The sequence below is a fragment of the Pelodiscus sinensis genome, chromosome 12 (assembly GCF_052426305.1).
Source record: "Pelodiscus sinensis isolate ZL-2025 chromosome 12, ASM5242630v1, whole genome shotgun sequence".
NCBI classification, from domain to species: Eukaryota; Metazoa; Chordata; order Testudines; family Trionychidae; genus Pelodiscus; species Pelodiscus sinensis.
Window position 1 is genome coordinate 40,216,126 of NC_143063.1, and position 19,347 is coordinate 40,235,472.

Here is a 19,347-nt window from a genome sequence, read left to right on the forward strand (position 1 = left end):
GGCTCCCCAGGAGTAGAGATGGCACCTTGGAGCTGGCTCCCAGTGTGCATTGGCTGCTGATTCTGCTCCCAGGGAGTTGGCTGCAATGCAGGTTCTGCAGGAACTGTGTAACAGCAGTTACATGTTTACCTAATTTACCGCTTTTTAACATCCCTAGTGCTAGACTAGAGAGCGTCAACCTGTACTACAAAATGTACTTCACAATTAAGAAAAAAAAATCACATGCATAAAAAAACCACTAAATATATAATTTATTTCTTCTTAATTATAAAATGGTTAAAGAATCTTATGAATGCCATACTTTAGGTTTTGTTTGTAGTACTATAACAAACAAATATTAATACAAGGGATGTCAACGAGTAGTCAACTAGACAATTAATCGATATGCCTAGGCTTATCGATTAATCTAGTCAACAATTCACATTCCTCCCCCCAATTCACATTCCTCCCTCTGTATTAAAGGCAGCAAAGAGGGGGAAGCAGGAGCTGGTACTAAGAGGAGTCGGCTTAAAAGCCAGCTCCACCCAGCACTGTCTCCATGGAATAGGGGGAAGAGGGAAGGCAGATGAGCAGTGGTCCGGGAACCAGTGTAAGCCATGGCTACTGAGTCCCGGGACCCGGCATGAGCCTGACCAGTGCACCTCTGCTTTTTAAATGTAGCTAGAGTCACCTGGCTCTCATTACATTTAAAAGGCAGAGCCACAGTAGGGGCAAGCGGCTCTTACTAGACTTAAAAAGCAGAGGTGCAGCAGCCCAGGACTCGACGTATAGTAGGATACAGACCTACCCCCGCTGCAGCTCTGCAGTTTAAATGTAGTAGGAGCCAGGATGCCTGCGTGCCGGCTCCTACTACATTTAAACTGTAGAGCTGCAGCAGGGTCTCTTTTTGACTAATTGTGTATTCAATACAAATTTTATTGAGTACATGATTAGTCAATTACCCGCTTCTTAGCATCCTTACTCTGCCCGCAGTGGGCTACATGGCAGCATCTGCGGTGGATCCAAGCTCGCCGCAGGCAAAAGCTGCTCCACATCTCATAGAACAGCCTCTGCCCAGGCCCACTGAGGGCAGAGACTGCTTTGTGGCAGCAGCCCCTGTCCATAATTTATGCAGTTAGTCAACTATTCTATTACCCGCTATCTAACATCCCTAATTAATACAAGTGCTCAGTGATCAATTTTAATCCAATGAACAGTTTTGGGAAGGGGATTTCGAAATAATTCAAAACTACATGCAATCCAAATAGTGTAATGCTATCAAAAGCAACAAAACAACCAGCAGCTTTACTGTCTACAGTTTACAGTGCAAAATGCAAAATATATATCACAAATGATTAATATATTTGTAAAATGTTTCAACTCTAAACACTCCTGTGCATATTTTAAACTTAGACCTGCCCTAATAAAAGGATTGTGCTAAAACATTTGTCAGCTCTTATTAGCTAAAAGTATCTTCTGTATTAGTTACAGAAATGAATTAAGGTATTATAATTTGTAGTCAAATGTGTTTATAACTTGGCACTTCACATATTTTTTCTTCAAAATGCTAACAAACACCACTTAATCAAAAAGCCTCAATTTTTAGAGGCTAAAGTTTGCATCAACTAGTAAATATCAAAATCATATTTACTGTATATAAACGTGTATAATAAATTATAAGATTCCTTCGCGAGGTTATTTGAAAGGATACTAATTCCACTCCAAGACATGCAATCATCTGAGTTCATCTTTGACAAATCCCCAAAACAGAGAAACTAAAAGTAGAAACACACAGCGAATTAGCAGGTAGCAAATATCATTACAATAGTAAGTAAGCCTCATTATCAACTATCATAATTGCACAACACACTTCAATTAAAAGATAATCTAAATAGTTGACATTCCAAATACAAATAGATTCCACTGCCTGAAGCTCTGTCTAAAAAAAATCATTGCTCATTTGAATGACCTAGCCTATAGAATTCCATGAGAAAATAAAAATGAGAGGTTTTCATGTCATTTCACACCTTAAATAACAAATATTGATGTAACTGCTATTTGTACTGCAAACTACAGCCTCTCTCCAAGTTACAAATGAGTTACGGACCAAACACTTGGCCATAACTCGAGCTGTTCGTAACTCGGAACCCATTGAGTTACACGCGATCATGCTGTTCATAAGCGCACGTTGCGTTCGTAACTCGGGGACTGCCTTTACGACCGCTCCATGGGAGCTTTGGTCGTAAGTGTGAACGGTCGTAACTCGACCACAACTCGGGGAGCGGCTGTATTCAACATCAAGATATTTGACAAAGTACATGAAGCTAAACTAAACTTATGTCTACACTACGAACATCTGTTGGCCTAGTTGCATCAATCTAGGGATGTTAAATATTGGTTAATTGAATAGTCAAGGAACCTCAAGAATTCTTATCAGTTCTTATCAGTTAGTCGACTATTCTATAGTCCCTGGGGGCAGGGCCAGCAGCCAGTATGCTCCAGCCTCACTCCTGAGGAGCCCCTTGCCACTGCATGGTGCTGCAGCAGCAGTGCAGGGTGCCAAACAGGAACTGGTTCACAAGGGGAGGCAGTTTAAAAACCAGATCCCCTCACGGACTGGCTTCCTGTTGCCGTGTGCTGCTACCTCTGATAAGGAGGCAGCAACATGGGGTGGCAGCAGCCTGTCTGGGGGGAAGCCGAAGGCCGGGCTCCCAGACCTGGTGCAACCCAGAACTGAGCCAGGCTGCCTGCCTGCCCCGCTCCTAATACACTTTAAATGCTGAGCTGCAGCAGGGATAGGTCCCGGATCTGTTTCAAGCCAGGACGAATGCTGGCCAGCCTGCTAAAAAATTTACTGGCAAGTGTGTGTGTGTGGGGGAGGGAGAGGGAGAAGGGAAATGTGTGTAGTCTATTGCATTAACCTGTAAGCTTTTGCTTATTGGTTAATTGACAACATCAGTGTTTCCCAATTCATGCTCCATGGAACCCTGCTCGACAAAATGCTGTGGGGGCCTTTTTTTTTTTTTTTTTAAGGCAACCCTAGAGGTTCCGTGACCAAATAAAATTGGGAAACACTGGACTACACTATTACATCTCTACATCAATCAGGAATGCAAAGAGGTTTTGATCCCTGACCCAGTTGTATTTGCAGAAGCCCCTAGTGCAGGGATGGGCAACCACAAACAGTGAGTGAGCGAGCTGCATGAGTTGCCCTCCTTCACACCTCAGTGGGCTGCAGCATCTCCAATGTCAAATCAGCTGTTCACGGCATTCCAGCTCTGGGAGGGAGGGAGGAAGGGGAAGGAGCTCAGACCACGTGCAAATCAGGCGATTTGCGTGCTTTTAAATTGATGAGAGGGAAGGGAAGTGTGGGACTCCTGTGCCCCAGTGCATGAGAGATGTATGGGGGAGGGGAGCAGCCAGGAGGTCTACAGGCTACAGGTGGAGTCCCAGTGGGTCACAGGTGGCCCACAGGCCACAGGTTGCCCACCACTGTCCTAGTGTAGACAGTTATTCTGGCAAAATTATACTTCTACTGTTGTAGTTGTTTTGTTTGTGGATGACAATAACAACAACTACATCAATGGAAGTGCAACTTTGCAAATACAGTTATACCAGTGGACTGTTCCAAGAAAAGACATGGTCTAACATGGAGGATAAATAATCCATTATGAGAGGGGGCCCTACATGCTCTAAGAATATCCCAATGCCACAGTGCAAGGGGCTTCCTGGTATATAGCAATGTGTCTCAATTGGCCAACCCACCTTTGTGTGCAACTCACGCACTCTTGTCATATTTAAAAGGTGTCATGTATCAAAAAATAGTAACTCACTAGTAAGCAGAATATATTCAAACTAGTACCTCACTGATCATTAATATTCTTGTATGATGCATGAATGGTTGATACGTTAAAAGCTATACAAATGTGCTGTAAATATGTCCCTCAAAAGTATTTGGCAGCCAGTGCCTAAGTCCAGTGAGTGCTTGACAAAGAAAGGTTGCTTTGCAGGATTGACTACATTTCCAATGTAAATTAAGCAAGGTCTGACTTCATACAATGAACTGACTGGAAATTGTGGGTCACTTTCTAAAGCCAGAATCATTTCCTGAGACATATTGCCTCAATGAGTCTATGCTGCATGTGCATTGATAACAAAGGGAGGGAAAAAGACAAAAGTGGACCTGGAAGGTTTTTGTCAACGAAAATAGCTGTATTTCTTGACAAAAGTTGTTTTGCACTATGAACACTCAAACTGTTTTGTTGACAAAAAAGGCATTTTTCCTCAACAAACCTTGCTAGCATAGACAAAGCCTAATACTTCAACAACGTAAACAGAACAACAGAAAAGTAATTTCCATTCTTCATTTAGAAAGGACCATTTTCCTATGAAGTGAAGACAACAAATGGAAGAGACAAGGCACTGATAGCGTAAACAGATGTATGGTCAAAACTACATTTCTCCAATTAAGTCTTCTAGTGGCCAGATCTCATTCATGAGTTGCTCCATTGGCTTCACCTAGGATTTACAGAATACATAATCACTCGGTTTCCTAACATCAGTGCTTCTGAAATTATCTCTTACCAGAAAATATTCAAAGTCGTTAGCTTACCATATAAATTCACATTCAGCCAATGTAAGAAAACTGTTAGATTAATTATTTCTGAAAAACATTTTAATAGCCCTTATACAATGAACTTTTTAAATGTGAGGAGACTAACCAGATCCTCTCATTGTAACATATTTCATGATAGGCCACATCATGAGTATGCTTGTAGTTCATTAAATTCTTTAAGCTGCAATCTCAAATTGCACTGTTGACTATGTGTACCAAGTTAATTTATACATGAGTTCAATAAGACACCTCAAATAATGAATGGAAAACTTAATTAGCATCTATTTAATGCTTGAGATCCTTGAATGAATGGCTTAAGTTCATAAGTAAGCCTATACAAGACAGGGGAGCTGATGACCTGAAGGTGGATGTAATAGACATACATGTGAGAAAATGCAGAATGACAGGTGGTCAGGAATATCACATGAAAGGAGAAATATCAAGAGTAATGAATGAAGCATTGGGTGGAAGGTTGCTAGTTTTCTTGCAAAAACTCAAAAAGTAAGTTATTCTAAGATAGCTTGTCAGTATAGAACAAACCTATAGAGGCAGAATTTTAACATGGATGAAAACTTACTAAGATATTAAAAATAGAATGATGCTGAATTTTTAGCAGTAAATGTTTGGAAAGAACATTTTTATATGCATAAATAGCTCTGAGATATCTATTAACAGAAATGCTGGATAAAGAATATCAAGGGAAACAAGCAATTGCTCTAAAAGAAATACTAGCAGCAGACTACAAGGATAATATCAGGAAAGTAGAACAATTGATCTGGGAGAAAAATGGGTTTTAAAATGCTAGGCAAACACCATTAAGATCCAAAGTTATTATTTGGAGAGATGTATAAAAGATGAAGTTTACATTTTATTTAGAGACACTAGTATATATCATCATAGGGCAGCAATAATTGCTGAGACAGGACACAAATAGGGCAGCTCCTAGGATTTCTCTAATAATTTTGCCTGAAATGTGTTAATTACCTATATTTCTCTCACTGTAGTTGACAGTCACAATACAGATAATAGTTGTGTAATGAGTTTGATGGAGAAAACCAAAAGAAGTTAAAGATAAACAATGACAACTTTCTAAACCAGCTCTGAATGGAACAGACCTTCAAAAATAAGAACCATACAGGTTAGGGACGTTAGATTTAGTTTAATCAACTAATCGACTAGCCAATGGATTTTTCCATCGGCTAGTCGATAAGCGGGAGCTCTTAATAAATGTATTATGAGCTTCCATCGACTCTTAATACATTTAAAAAGCAGAGGCAAGTCTAGGACTAGGTGCAAGCCGGGAACGAGCTGCAGTGGGATTTGGTCCTGGCGTGAGCTGGAAAGGAGTGGAGCTCCCTTCCCCTATTGAGTAGCCAATAATTCTATCAACCACTCAATTACTAAAATAACCTAAATTTTACATCCCTATTTTGGATGGGGCTGAGGATGAGAACTTTGGGGTGTAGAAGTGGGTTCTGGCTTGTTGGGGCCAGGGCTGGAGCAGGAGGGGCTTACCTTGAGCGGCTCCCAGTCAGCGTACAGCAGGGTGCTATGGCAGGCTTCCTGCCTCTTCTGGCACCATAGACTATGTTGCACCCCAGAAGCAGGTAGCAGCAGGTTTCCAACCAACAGGAGTGTGGAGCTAGTGCTCAGGGCAGGAGCAGTGCACAGAATCTTGTGAGCTCTCCCTACCTAGGAGCTGGGCCTGCTGCTGGCCACTTCTGGGATGCAGTGCAGTCTGCTGTGCCAAGACAGGAGATAATCTGCCTTAGCACCCGACTGGTCACCTGACCCCCTTGCAGAAACAAGACCCAGTGCCTGACATTCCACAACCCAGTGCTGGGTTACGGCCTGTAGTTTGAAAACCACTGTAATAGACAGTGTGGGGAAGCTGCTGCTGATGCCTATGTTCTGTGAATAATTTTATATATTTAACTGTCTCAATTTGGCACCTCTAATGAGCACAAAAATTTAATTAAATAATTACAGAGGGACAGGAGAATTCCACCTTCTATTTTTACTTAGTGTAAGACAAATAGCTATGATAAGCGGAACATTTTTAATCATTGGTAAGCAGCTGGGACTAGATGAAATCTTTCCAGGAATCCTGTATGTTAGAAATAGAAGAAGCCTATTAAGTTATCTAGTGCCGGAAGAGTGCATAGACAATACATACTCTGTGGCTTAGACTGTATCAAGTTCTTGTCATGCATTAGAATGAACAACAAAACAAAAAGCTTAAATGTTTTTACTCCAACATGATAGCAATTAAATTCTTCCCCCCCTAAATGTGCATGAAGGATGATATCAAGATGTAGCCCAATGTGAATTTGAAAAAAAGATGTATCTTCATGACTACCTTCCTCCCTCAAAGAAATCAACTGAGTTGAAGGTGAAACACCAACAAAGAAGTTTACTTACACTGGTGCGACTTTTGGCAGCACTACTGTTTGCTGATACTTCACTCTAAGCAATTTCTTACAACTTCACAACTATTAGAATTGTTTTGTCCTAACTTAATGACCAGCAAGTCAATGCAATTAACTACAGTCACCATAGAATAGTAAGACTCAGAGAGACCTCAATAAGTCATCTATTCCAGTCCCCTGCACTGATGGCAGGAGTAAGAATTATCTGCACCATTCCTGAATAGTGTTTGTCTAAAAGTATCCAAGGATGGAGATTCCACAATCCTGGAAAATGTATTCCAGTGCCTAACTACCCTTACCGTTGTGAAGTTTTTCTGTATGTCCAACCTAAACGGCTCTTACTGCAATTTAGACTTGTTGCTTCCTGGCCTATCCTCAGAGCCTAAGGAGAACACATTCTCTTTTCTTCTTCTAACAACCTTTTACATATGTGAAAACTCTAATCATGCACCCTGTTAGTCTTCCATTCTGTGATTTGAAAAAATTGGGTTTGTTTAATCTTCCCAAATAGGTCATGTATTCTTGACCTTTAATAACTTCTGATGCTTTTCTCTGGACTTCAATTTGTTCACCTCGTTCCTGAAATGTGGTACCCATAACTGGACATAATACTCTGGTTGAGGCCTAATCAGCACAATTATTCCGTTTTACTCTGTATCTCATATCTTCCTTACAATACTCCTACTAATGCATTCCAGAATGATACCTAAAAACTTTTTCATTAGCACCGAACAGAAAACTCCACCTATCTTCTGATGAATTGTACTCTTATTGAATTTTTCTGCCAATTTTGCCGGAAGTTCATTCACTCACCCCACCTTGGAACTTTTTCTTTTAGTTATTTTTTTTAATTTACCTCCACTTATCTGTCCACAGAGAATTTGAGCAGGATTGTTCCCTCAGCTTCAAGAGGAAATTTAAAATGACAAAGTGAAGTGAAACCCAGAGCTTCAACTTCAAAATATTGAAGATTGATATATAAATTATATTTCCACGTGTTGCAGTTCCTGACTTATTTGAGAAAGGGAAAAGTTTTGTAATATAGCATTAATATTAAATTTGTTTTCATTTCCTTACAAAAAAATAGTCTTCAGCTTGTCAGAAATTATCCATTAACTCATTTTGCCAAAGAATATCCAAAATCAGAAACCCCTCTGAATATATTTTATTAAAAATTCCAATTATTAGTATCTTCGTTTAAAGTAATAAAAGAAAAAGAGAGAACAGCCCTAGACCAACAATCCTAAATATATAGCTATAGATATAGTAAGCTCATAAAGACTTCTCTATAAAAAGTTTTCCTGAATCTTCCAGGTTGCCAAGAAATTAACTATCTCTCTTATTTCTATCCAGTTTAACAAAATAAGTATTGAAACAATTTTGTGTTCAAAAGAAACCTACAATGGAAGTTCATGATAAGATACTAAAAGTCCAGAAACCAGACAAAAAATTGTAACATAAATAGGTGGATTTGTAGTAGGGATGTGAAGGGTTAACCTGTGATGCTTACCAGTTCCGGTTAACTGGTGAGGGTTGCAGGCAGCTCTCTGCCTGCCAGGGCTGCTCCAGCCACACGGGAGGAGGAGGGGGATGGGCGGGGGGGGGGGGGGGGGCATCGTGAACTGGGGCTGCTCCAGACAAACAGAACAGCCTGGCCTGCAACACACCCAGACACACCACAGACAGGGCCGACTGGAGCAGCCTCTGCCTGCAGCAGTGTGCCGGATGCCGCTCCATCCTACCCATGGCAGGGGAGGGGAGTGACTGCTCCAGCCCAGCCAGAGTGTCACCCCCTCCCCCCGCCCTTTAAATCATGTTTAACCAGATAACCAAACAAACAGGATTTTACATCCCTAATGTGCAGTCCCCAAAATTGGACCAAGTAACAGAGCATGCTTCCACCTCCTGCCCTGACATGTAGAGGGCAAGAAACAAGGTTGAATCAGCATCTCCATCTGCTCCCACTCAGACCATATCATGGAATCAAAAGCAATCTGAATCAGGTGTTAGGGAGAAGACAAGGAGATCTGGCTCCTGCTCTTTCCAGACCCAGGTATGGTTTTGAGGAGCAATAGGAACCCATGGAGCTCTATCCCTACCTGCCCAGACACCTTACAAAGATCAAACACAGCTACATAGGATGAAAGCCAAGGTGCCAAATTTCTAACTCCTCTGGAGGTGTTTAATCCTTGGCTCCACCCCATACCCTACCCTCACTTCACCTCTTCTCTCAAGGCTCCACCCCCCTACTCCCCCTCTACCAGTTTCACTCCTTCTTCCCCCTCCAAGCACCTCCTGGATGCCACTGAATAGCTGATCACTGGCAGGCATGATGTGCTTGAAGGAAGGGAGAAGAACTGATTGGCAAGGCCACCAGTGGGTGTTGAGCACCCGCTGTTTTTTCCAGTCTTGGAGGACTCATAATTAGCACCTATGGATGAAAGTTCCTTAATCACATAATTTCCTCTGCAAGCAGCATACTAGTTAGTAGGTCTTATTTCAGTACTGCTGTGAAAGGTTAACCAGTTATCCGGTTAACCAGTAAGCACCACCCTAAATGGGTAATGCTTACCAGTTCCAGTAAACCGGTGGTTCTTCACATCTCTAATGGACATAATGTTTAAAAGGATACCCTAAAAATGTGGACTTAAAAAGTAAACTTAAAAACTCAAGTTAATGGTATCCTTTAATCAAAAGGCTAGAAAATGCCTTATGATACCTAAACAAAACTTTTATTACTGACACATAGTAATAATTCCTAATAATATTTAAAGGGGAACTCTTGGGTTAAAATATTTTTTTAAAGCATTACTGTTAAAAAGACTTAAATTTTAGGTTGTATTTTTAGTATCACTGATACTGTTTATTCAGCTATTTTCTAATGACTAATCTAGGCTCATTGTCCAATGTCAGCAAGTTTCACTTTGTTCTAGTGCAGGGCTGGGTAAGATGTGGCCTGGGGGCTGGATTCAGCCCACCTAACACTTTGATCCAGCCAGCAGACTGCATCTGTCCACTTTCTATTTATGTCCTTCTGTCCATGCCACCAAATTTCCAAGCGATGGCAGCAAGATCCTATTTAAATGGCTCACAGCTCATGGCTGAGGTACTACCCCAGCAGGGGCTGCAGCCGCGAGCCCTTTAAATAGCAGCAGTAACTCTGGGCAGCTACCAGGCAGTGTGGTAGTGACAGGGCCAGAAGCTGTGAGCCCTTTGCTGTGTTTTTAACTCAAAACCTCCAGCCCAAGACAACGCTCTTGTCCCGCCTCTTCTACCCCCAGCCCCGCCCCATGACCACATACCAAAAATTAATTAAGTGGCTCCCCTGAAAAAATGATTGCCCAGTCCTGTTCTAGTGCATGAGAAACAATGATCCCATATTTGGATGAAAGATACTGAGGCTATGTCTAGACTACAAGCCTCTTTTGAAAGAGGGTTTTTCGAAAGAATCTTTCGAAAAAGCCTCTTTTGAAAGAGAGCATCCAGACTACAAGCAGATTTTTCGAAAAAGCGGCTCACTCTTTCGAAAGAGAGTCTAGATGCTCTCTTTTGAAAAAGCAGTTTGCATTCAATAGCACCTTTTTTCAAAAGTACTTTCAAAAAAAGGCGTTATCGTAAAATGAGGTTTACCATGATTGAAAAAACTGTCGTGTTTTTTCAATTTACTTTCAAAAGAACACAGCTGCAGTCTAGACGCAGGTGAAGTTTTTTCGAAAAAAGGCTACTTTTTCCGAAAAAACCCTGTAGTCTAGACACATCCTGAAGGAGAATGTTCAAATATAGAAAGAAAGAAGTTTTGTGAGTACCCTGCTACCTCCACACACTTCATAAAAATAGATTTTAACAGTAGCCTTTCTGATGCCTTTTTCAATAAACTTCTTTACATTGTCTGCATAAATATATTTCACACACCTTAAGGATACCTTACAATATGTCTCAGTTTTTGGAGATGGAGGAAAGCTTAGGGTGTTGATCTATTATCACCTCAGGGAAACTCCTGCATTTATATTTTACCTTAAATACTGGCTCCATGTTTATCATTTAGCATAACACAAACACCAAGTTTAAACATCTCAGCTGACCCATTGTATATTTTTATTATAGCAATGTTCCATGCAACATTAGATTGATTGTTTTTAAAGCAACACATATGACAAAAAGGATAAAGATGTCCACATGGTGGCGCAGAAGCCACGGAAAGTAATACTAACGATGACTACGCCTAGGGAGAAAGTGTAGCGAACCAAATTACCCAAGGTAATTTATTTTTCACCACTGATAGATTAAAAAATGGGAAAAAACTAAGTGCAAAACTGATTGGTCAGGATTTGTTTGCTTGGTTTTTGAGTTTCACTAATAATATTGTTTTGCTTTCTAGCACTGTTTTTATTGGCTTTCATTAAATTGACAAACTACAATTAGTATTACTTTAAAAGCAACTATCATGTCAAGGATCTAAAGTTGTAAACTATATTAACTTAATTTTCATACAAATTTACAATACACAACAATGGATATGTGCTTGAAAACTTCATACAAGCAGCCAGTAATTACGTTTTCATTCAAGTAACATTGACTCATTACACAGAAAACTCTAAATGAAGGACAATCTGTCCTTAACTTTCCATAATGTGGATATGTTTTACTATGTCAGAACCTTATACTCTTCTATTATAGCTAGACAACAGATTAAGCAAATTAACAATAACCCCTAAGTTTTGCAGAAAGTTTATCCACAAACAAATCAACTATATTACAGTTAATTTGCATGCTATATTGGGAGGCATCTATGAAAGCTGGGGTGCATACCTCTTAACATTAGGCTATCGAAGTACTGTTTCTACTGAACAGCACAAGTTTTAAACAAACTAACATACATTCACTGTTTAATTTACTACTATGGTAGATTATCAAATTAAACTGAAAGGATGTATTTTCCTCACTTCTACTGATAGATGTTTTGCTGGGCCATTCTCTACAGAAGAAAGATGACATTTCATATAATGGAATTATTTTTCCCTGGATGCTTTCAACATTTTATTCCATATACTTTGGAAATCAGTGTTGTATAAAAAAAGAGAGTATTGCAACTAGCTCTTTCTTTGTCTATAGCCAATTTTCAAGTACATTTTTGTAAGACTATTTTTCCTCTAATTGTCAATAAATCCTGACACACAGAAAACAGTTTATTAAATTTGTTGACACCCATATTGATGATATACTATGCTCCAATAGGAATGCAAGCCACTGTAGATAAAGAGACCTCAGCAATGGGCTCAACATAGGAACATAAACAGAAGAAATACAAAAAGAGGAGGAGCCTGGACAATTGGGATAAATTCCTCCCAAACTTTAAGTCTTAAATTGTAATAGATCCAAGATAGATGACAGGTAGACAGCAGGCCAAATCCAAGCCACCAAAAACACTTTTGAACTTTTTTGGGGGGGAAAAAACCCTGTTTTACTTATTGTTATTGCTGTATGTGAAGCGTTTCCCTGTGTCTGGCCCTAACTTTGTACCTCAACCAAACAATATGAACCTTGGCAAAACAACGTACAATCTCTCCTCCAGCTTCTACACTTGTGCATCATCTCACTGCCTTATCACCAGTGTTCCCTGCGGCCGCCTCGGAGAAATTCAAATGCTGTCCAACTGATTAGCATAGTGCCCACAGCCAGCAGCATGTGTTTCTGCTGGTGACGCCCATCCACACATGTCAAGGTGCACATAAAATTTATTCTGCACAGGGACAGAAAGAAGTAGAGGGGACACTGCCCATCACCCGCATAGCTACAGAAGAAAGGAGGGTCGGTTTGTTTTGCAAAACGGGGCCAACATTTCTTCTGGAGAGATTCACACGCCCCTTCCCTGGCGTGTGCCGGGATCTATATCCGCCCCATTGGGAAGGGAGGCCTTGCTCTTTCCTTGGGGGTGGGGAAGGGCTTATTCAGCCCCCCTCCCTTCACAATCTGAACATACGCGGGGGCGGGGCACCTACTTCTCCCGGGGGGGGGAGAAAGGGGGGAGGATTTCACCATCGTGTCCCCTCAGGGCGGGCAGCGCCTGCACACTCAGCCGCCTGGCACTTACTCCAATCCCGGGCCTCGGCAACCGCCGCTCTTCACCTCGGGACTGACAAGGTTACATCACCCCTCGGGGACGGGGCAAAGCCGGCCTGACCCGGAAATAGATAGACCGGGGGGGGGGGGGAGGAACCTGCCGCCGGATGCAGCTCTCGCACGGCGCCTGTCCCCGCTGGAGCCGAAACGGCGCTTGTGATTGGGCGGGCCCCTCGCGCGTCGGACGCTGGCTGTGATTGGGCGTTTTGAAGGGGCTGAGCGTGGCTGGCGGCGAAGCGGGCGGTTTGGGGAGCGGAGCCCGCGCGCTGCTGTGCGATCATGGCCGCGAGCGGGCGGCGCCTGCGGGGCGACCCGGAGAGGTGAGCGGGGCACCCCTGAGGGAATGTTGCTGCCCCGCCGGGCGCTGCCTCACGCCCGTGTCCCGCGGGAGGGCTCCCGGCAGCCCCGGGCTTGACAGGGCGCCAGTGGCGGGGAGAGGCGGCGGGTACTCGCGGGGCCTTCCCGCTACGGCTCTGCCTGGGGAGTCGCGCTCCGCCTGCGCGCTGTTTGGGAAGGGGGAGGGGCGTCACCGGCGCGTAACGGTTCTGGTTAGCCGTTAACTGGTGGGGGCTGGAGTGACTCTCCCGCTGTCACGGACAGGGGCAGCCAGCGGCTCTCCAGTCCGGCCGGTCTTGCATCGGTGAATCAGTGAAACGTCACGTTTAACGGGACTTTACATCCCTACCCCAAACCTTGGCCCGCCAAGCCAGGCGCAGCCCCCTGCCTGGGCTGACCCACACCGCGGCCCCACATGACTTCTCCCCTCTAACCAGCCCCGGAGAACGGCTGCTAGGCTTGGAGGAGGACCCTGCACCGGGCAGCAGAGCCCGGTTCCATGCCGCACAGGGCACAGGTGGTGGTGTGGGGCTGTCTCTATAAGTGAGGCAGCGGCTTGGCAGAATCTGCTGCAAGAACTCAGATGTGTCTGAACCAGGGATGTAAACAAAAAAAACACAAACACATTAACCGTGTAATCAGTCAAAACTTTGTCGGTTACACGGTTCACCAGAGATGTAGGGATAGGGAGGGAAGGATGCTGCAGAGGTCCCCTCCAACGCCGAGCTCTTGGGTGCTGCTCCTCTCCTGGGGTCTTGGCAGCTGGCCCTGCCATCAGCAAGCTCCCAGTAGCTAGCTCTCACTGTTGGCAAACTCCTGGCAGCTGAGTTTAACTGTTAACAGAAACTGCTAAGCTGATTAAATGGTTAAACTTTTACATCCCTAAATGAACACTGTGGAGAATCCATCACTGGTGGGAGATGGCCAGTTTTAGAGCAGCGTGGGTGATGACTCCATTGGCTAGAACAGGGACAATTTCTGTGTCTGGTAGACTTAAGATGCGACTGATGTGATACTTCCTCAAAGGAGCAGAAATGTCCTAAGTGTTAGAAATAAGCTGGTGTTTATGAGGAAGGTAAGGACAGCCACATTGAGTCAGACAATATAGCATTGCTCTGTCTCGAACAGTGGCCAACACCAGAGCTTCAGAGGGAGTTCACAGTACAGACCATTTGGAATGACATGTGCCATCTTCCCTTGTCATTGGCTCATAATGCTGTAATACTGCTTTTTAAAGTGGCTTCACAATGGATGAGACAGTTGCTGAGTATATCAGAAGGACTGTGCTGAAAATCCCTCGCCGTGAAATCATGGAAATGCTAACAATATGGGACTTCCTCTCCAAGACACAGCTACAAACCATAAATGTGCATCATACGAAGGAAAGAATTTCCCAAGAAGTGGTTACACTTTGTGAGGTGATAACATCCATTGTAAATGATCTGACTGTCGGTCTGAAATATTTTCATTATATGGATTTAGCCTCTATGGTCTGGACTTCCATAGTCTGGCAACATCTGTGGTCCAGCATCCCCATGGGTGTTCTGGGGCTGGAGCACTCATGCGGAAAAGCTGAGCCCTGTGCTCAGCAACTCCTCTGCCCTTCCAGAGCTCTGCAACTCGCTCATTTACAGTGCTCAAGCTCAGAGAGAGGAAGGAGCAGAGAGAGGGATGCTTGGGAGAAGAGGCAAGATGACTGTGGAGACCTATGGCTAGGAGTCAGGAGCACAGCTTTGCAGCTAGTGGGATGGGCCAGGACTGCAGCTTGGCTGCAGTGGCACATGGTCCTGGGGCTCCTCAGCCACCCTGCCTCTTCCCCAAGCGCTCCCTGTCCCTCAACTTGCAGTCCCCGCTTGGTCAATGCCGGCCCCTCTGATTCCACCAAAGCAGAGCCCCACAACCAGTAGCACCCGAGGGGCCAGCATTGACCTTCCCAGTCCAGCAGGTTCCCTGGTTTGGAATGGGTCAGATTCTAAGGGTGCCAGGAAGGTACAACCTGTACTTGCATAGTAGAATGACACACTGGAAGCATGTATTGGTATTTTTCTACTATTTGAAACATTTGTTTATGGATAGCAGGCTTCAAACTAATAAAAGAAAGTTCTTCCTCACACAGCGCAGAGTAAACCTGTGGAACTCCTTACCATAGGAGGCTGTAAAGGCTAGGACTATAACAGAGTTTAAAAAGAGGGGAGGAGGTTAAGAGTTCACGTGCTCCTCCGTTCCCAGGCCAATCAGGGTCTGTGGGTGGCAAAATCTCTTGGCCCCACACTTTCTATTTGAGTGCCTGTCCCTTCTGGGGCTGTCCATGAGCACTTCAGAAATTGGCAAAGTGGACCCCTTTCAAAAATTATTTCCTGGTCCTGGTTTTAGAGCCTGCTATTGTTAAATCTTTGAGTAATTGCTGTTCTCTATTGGCACAGGGTAGATTCTAGCCTTTCAGTAAGGATGGAGCTGTTCTGTAATTAATTTCAATTTGTGATTCTGAACGTTAAACATAAACAATTCTATTTGGACATTAAATGAAGTAACTTCCTCTGCCAGATTTGTTTTCACTTCCTGTAAAGTAAAATCTCTTCTGGCTTTGCACTAATGGGTTTTAATGGAGCTTTGGCATATGTAGTAATAAGCTGTTAGGGATATAACGCTGCTTGTGATAATGTTCCTTACTTGAGGCCAGGTAGACAATTTTATTTGCATGGACAGACTGCTGGGTTGTCCTATGGAGTCTCAATTATCTTAATTTACCTTAAACTCTACTGTTGATTGCATAGTTCCAAAGGTATTGGAATCTCATGGTTCCACAGATATTTTATCTGTAGTAAAACCTTTGTTATCCAGCACTCTGTTAACCAGAAAACTTTAACTGGTATTGCCCCCAGCCACGATACTGTCACATCTTCAGGTGCACAGACATGGCTTGATTTACCGTGAATGGCTTAACAGTTTTTTATTTAAGAAGTACTAATCATCTTTAACTCAAAATAGAAATGAGACCAACTGCCTCACACTACAAAACTACGAATATTAAAAACTTGAGTTTTACTATTACTGTCCATTGGTTTTTCCTAGGTTCGTGGGACCTCAGACAACCGGAATTTTTAGATAATCGGAATGCCCTAATCACGGAGCATGCTGGATAACACAGGTTTTACTGTATTGATATACAAGCTTCAGGTGCAAACCAAAAAGACTTGGAGAGTGCCATAAATAGCATTCGTATACTACTTTTTTGGAATAATAAATGCCAGGCTTAAAATAGCAAGGGTGTGTTGTAAACATTTCTTTACCTATGTTCTTTGGGTATCTGAGATTCTTCAGATGGCATGAATTTTTAAAAACTAAATAAAATTGATGGAAAGTAAATCATAGTTCACCTTTTACTTGGTTTGGGCAATGAAATACCAGTTACTTTCTCTTCAGTTTATAATAGTCTAATTAATTTCTCTTACTAATTGTTTAAATTGCCATCTCTGCAGAGGGGAGTTCATAAATCTACTCAACTAGTTTTCTTTTAAAAAAATTAAAAAATATTTTCTTGCAGGAAAACTGTGCTGGTATCAAGCAAGCAGCCATCCTAGACATGATTTGTAAGTTTAAAAATACCCTTTCTTTATATTTTGTCTGACATGATCAAATAACTTTTAATTAATAGAATTGCTTTTATGAGATATATTGGTATGTTAAGAACAAGAATGGCCATACTGGGTCACACCAAAGGTCCATCTAACCCAGTATCTTGTCTTCTGACAGTAGCCAATGTCAGGTGTCCCAGAGGGCATGAACGGAATAGGTAATCAAATGATTCGTCTCATTCCCAGTTTCTGCATAAGTCAGAATTTTAGAGGATACACAGACAGCCGTGGTCAGGGATATAACCTCTGATAGCACTGATGGACCTTTTCTCCATTAACTTATCTAATTATTTTTTTAACTCAGTTTTATTTTTGGCCTTCAGAACATCCCCAATCAATGAGTTCCATAAGTTGACTGCATTATATGAAATACTTTCTTATGTGTTTTTAAAACTATTGCCTATTGATTTCATTGGGTGAAACCTGGTTCTTGGGATATGTGTAGTGATAAATGACTTGTTTGTATTTACTTCCTCACACCATACATTATTTTATGGACCTCTATCATAGCCTTAGTCATCTCTTTTTCTGAGCTGAACAATTACCGTCTGTGTTTCATCTTTTCTGGCATTGGAGTTTTTCCATGCCCTTAATCGTTTTTGTTACCCTATTATATATCTTTTCCAGTTGTAATCATAGAATAATCATAGAATCATAGAATAATAGGACTGGAAGGGACCTCGAGAGGTCATCAAGTCCAGCCCCCCGCCCTCAAGGCAGGATCAAGCTCCGTCTACACTATCCCTGACAGATGTCTATCTAACCTGTTCTTAAATATCTCCAGAGAGGGAGATTCCACCACCTCCCTTGGCAATTTATTCCAATATTTGACGACCCTGACAGTTAGGAATTTTTTCCTAATGTCCAATCTAAACCTCCCCTGCTGCACTTTAAGCCCATTACTCCTTGTCCTGTCCTCAGAAACCAAGAGGAACAAATTTTCGCCTTCCTCCTTGTGACACCCTTTTAGATATTTGAAAATCGCTATCATGTCCCCCCTTAATCTTCTTTTTTCCAAACTAAACAAGCCCAGTTCATGAAGCCTGGCTTCATAGGTCATGTTCTCTAGACCTTTAATCATTCTTGTCGCTCTTCTCTGTACCCTTTCAAATTTCTCCACATCTTTCTTGAAATGTGGTGCCCAGAACTGGACACAGTACTCCAGCTGAGGCCTAACTAGTGCAGAGTAGAGCGGCAGAATGACTTCACGAGTTTTGCTAACAACACACCTGTTGATACAACCTAGAATCATATTTGCTTTTTTTGCAACAGCATCACACTGTTGACTCATATTCAACTTGTGGTCCACTATGACCCCCAGATCCCTTTCCGCCATGCTCCTTCCTAGACAGTCGCTTCCCATCTTGTATGTATGGAACTGATTGTTCCTTCCTAAGTGGAGCACTTTGCATTTCTCTTTATTAAACCTCATCCTGTTTACCTCTGACCATTTCTCTAACTTGCTAAGGTCATTTTGAATTATGTCTCTATCCTCCAAAGAAGTTGCAACCCCACCCAGTTTGGTATCATCTGCAAACTTAATAAGCGTACTCTCTATCCCAATATCTACATCATTGATGAAGATATTGAACAGTACGGGTCCCAAAACAGACCCTTGAGGAACTCCACTTGTTATCCCTTTCCAGCAGGATTTAGAACCGTTAACAACAACTCTCTGACTACGGTTATCCAGCCAATTATGCACCCACCTTATCGTGGCCCTCTCTAAGTTATATTTGCCTAGTTTATCAATAAGAATATCATGCGAGACCGTATCAAATGCCTTACTAAAGTCTAGGTATATGACATCCACCGCTTCTCCCTTATCCACAAGGCTCGTTATCCTATCAAAGAAAGCTATCAGATTAGTTTGGCATGACTTGTTCTTCACAAACCCATGCTGGCTATTCCCTATCACTTTATTACCTTCCAAGTGTTTGCATATGATTTCCTTAATTACCTGCTCCATTATCTTCCCTGGGACAGACGTTAAACTGACCGGTCTGTAGTTTCCTGAGTTGTTCTTATTCCCTTTTTTATAGATGGGCACAATATTTGCCCTTTTCCAGTCTTCTGGAATCTCCCCTGTCTGCCATGATTTTTCAAAGATCATAGCTAAAGGCTCAGATACCTCCTCTATCAGCTCCTTGAGTATCCTGGGATGCATTTCATCAGGACCTGGTGACTTGCTGACATCTAACTTTCCTAAGTGATTTTTAACTTGTTCTTTGTG

The 19,347-nt window shown here is 42.5% G+C and overlaps 2 protein-coding genes across 10 annotated transcripts in view; one reads left to right on the forward strand and one right to left on the reverse strand.

Moving 5' to 3' along the window:
- The window catches only part of CMC2 (C-X9-C motif containing 2), a 34,986-nt gene extending 21,733 nt beyond the window's left edge, over positions 1-13,253 (reverse strand). For 2 of the 4 annotated variants that reach the window (XM_006122677.5, XM_089781521.1), the window contains exon 1: positions 13,115-13,253. Coding sequence is in view for 1 of the 4 variants with exons in the window: in XM_006122676.5 (XP_006122738.1) it covers positions 1,691-1,727 (37 nt within the window). In the remaining 3 variants the exon portion in view is untranslated. Of the gene's footprint in view, positions 1-1,630; positions 1,755-13,114 lie in introns of those variants that run through there. The other 2 variants (XM_006122676.5, XM_089781522.1) reach the window with 2 other exon arrangements.
- The window catches only part of CENPN (centromere protein N), a 30,719-nt gene continuing 24,625 nt past the window's right edge, over positions 13,254-19,347 (forward strand). For 2 of the 6 annotated variants that reach the window (XM_075940012.2, XM_089781514.1), the window contains exons 1-3: positions 14,761-14,897; positions 16,552-16,656; positions 17,024-17,069. In XM_075940012.2, the coding sequence (XP_075796127.2) occupies positions 16,612-16,656; positions 17,024-17,069 (91 nt within the window). In that variant the 5' untranslated portion in view covers positions 14,761-14,897; positions 16,552-16,611. The other 4 variants (XM_006122675.4, XM_006122673.4, XM_089781515.1 and 1 more) reach the window with 4 other exon arrangements.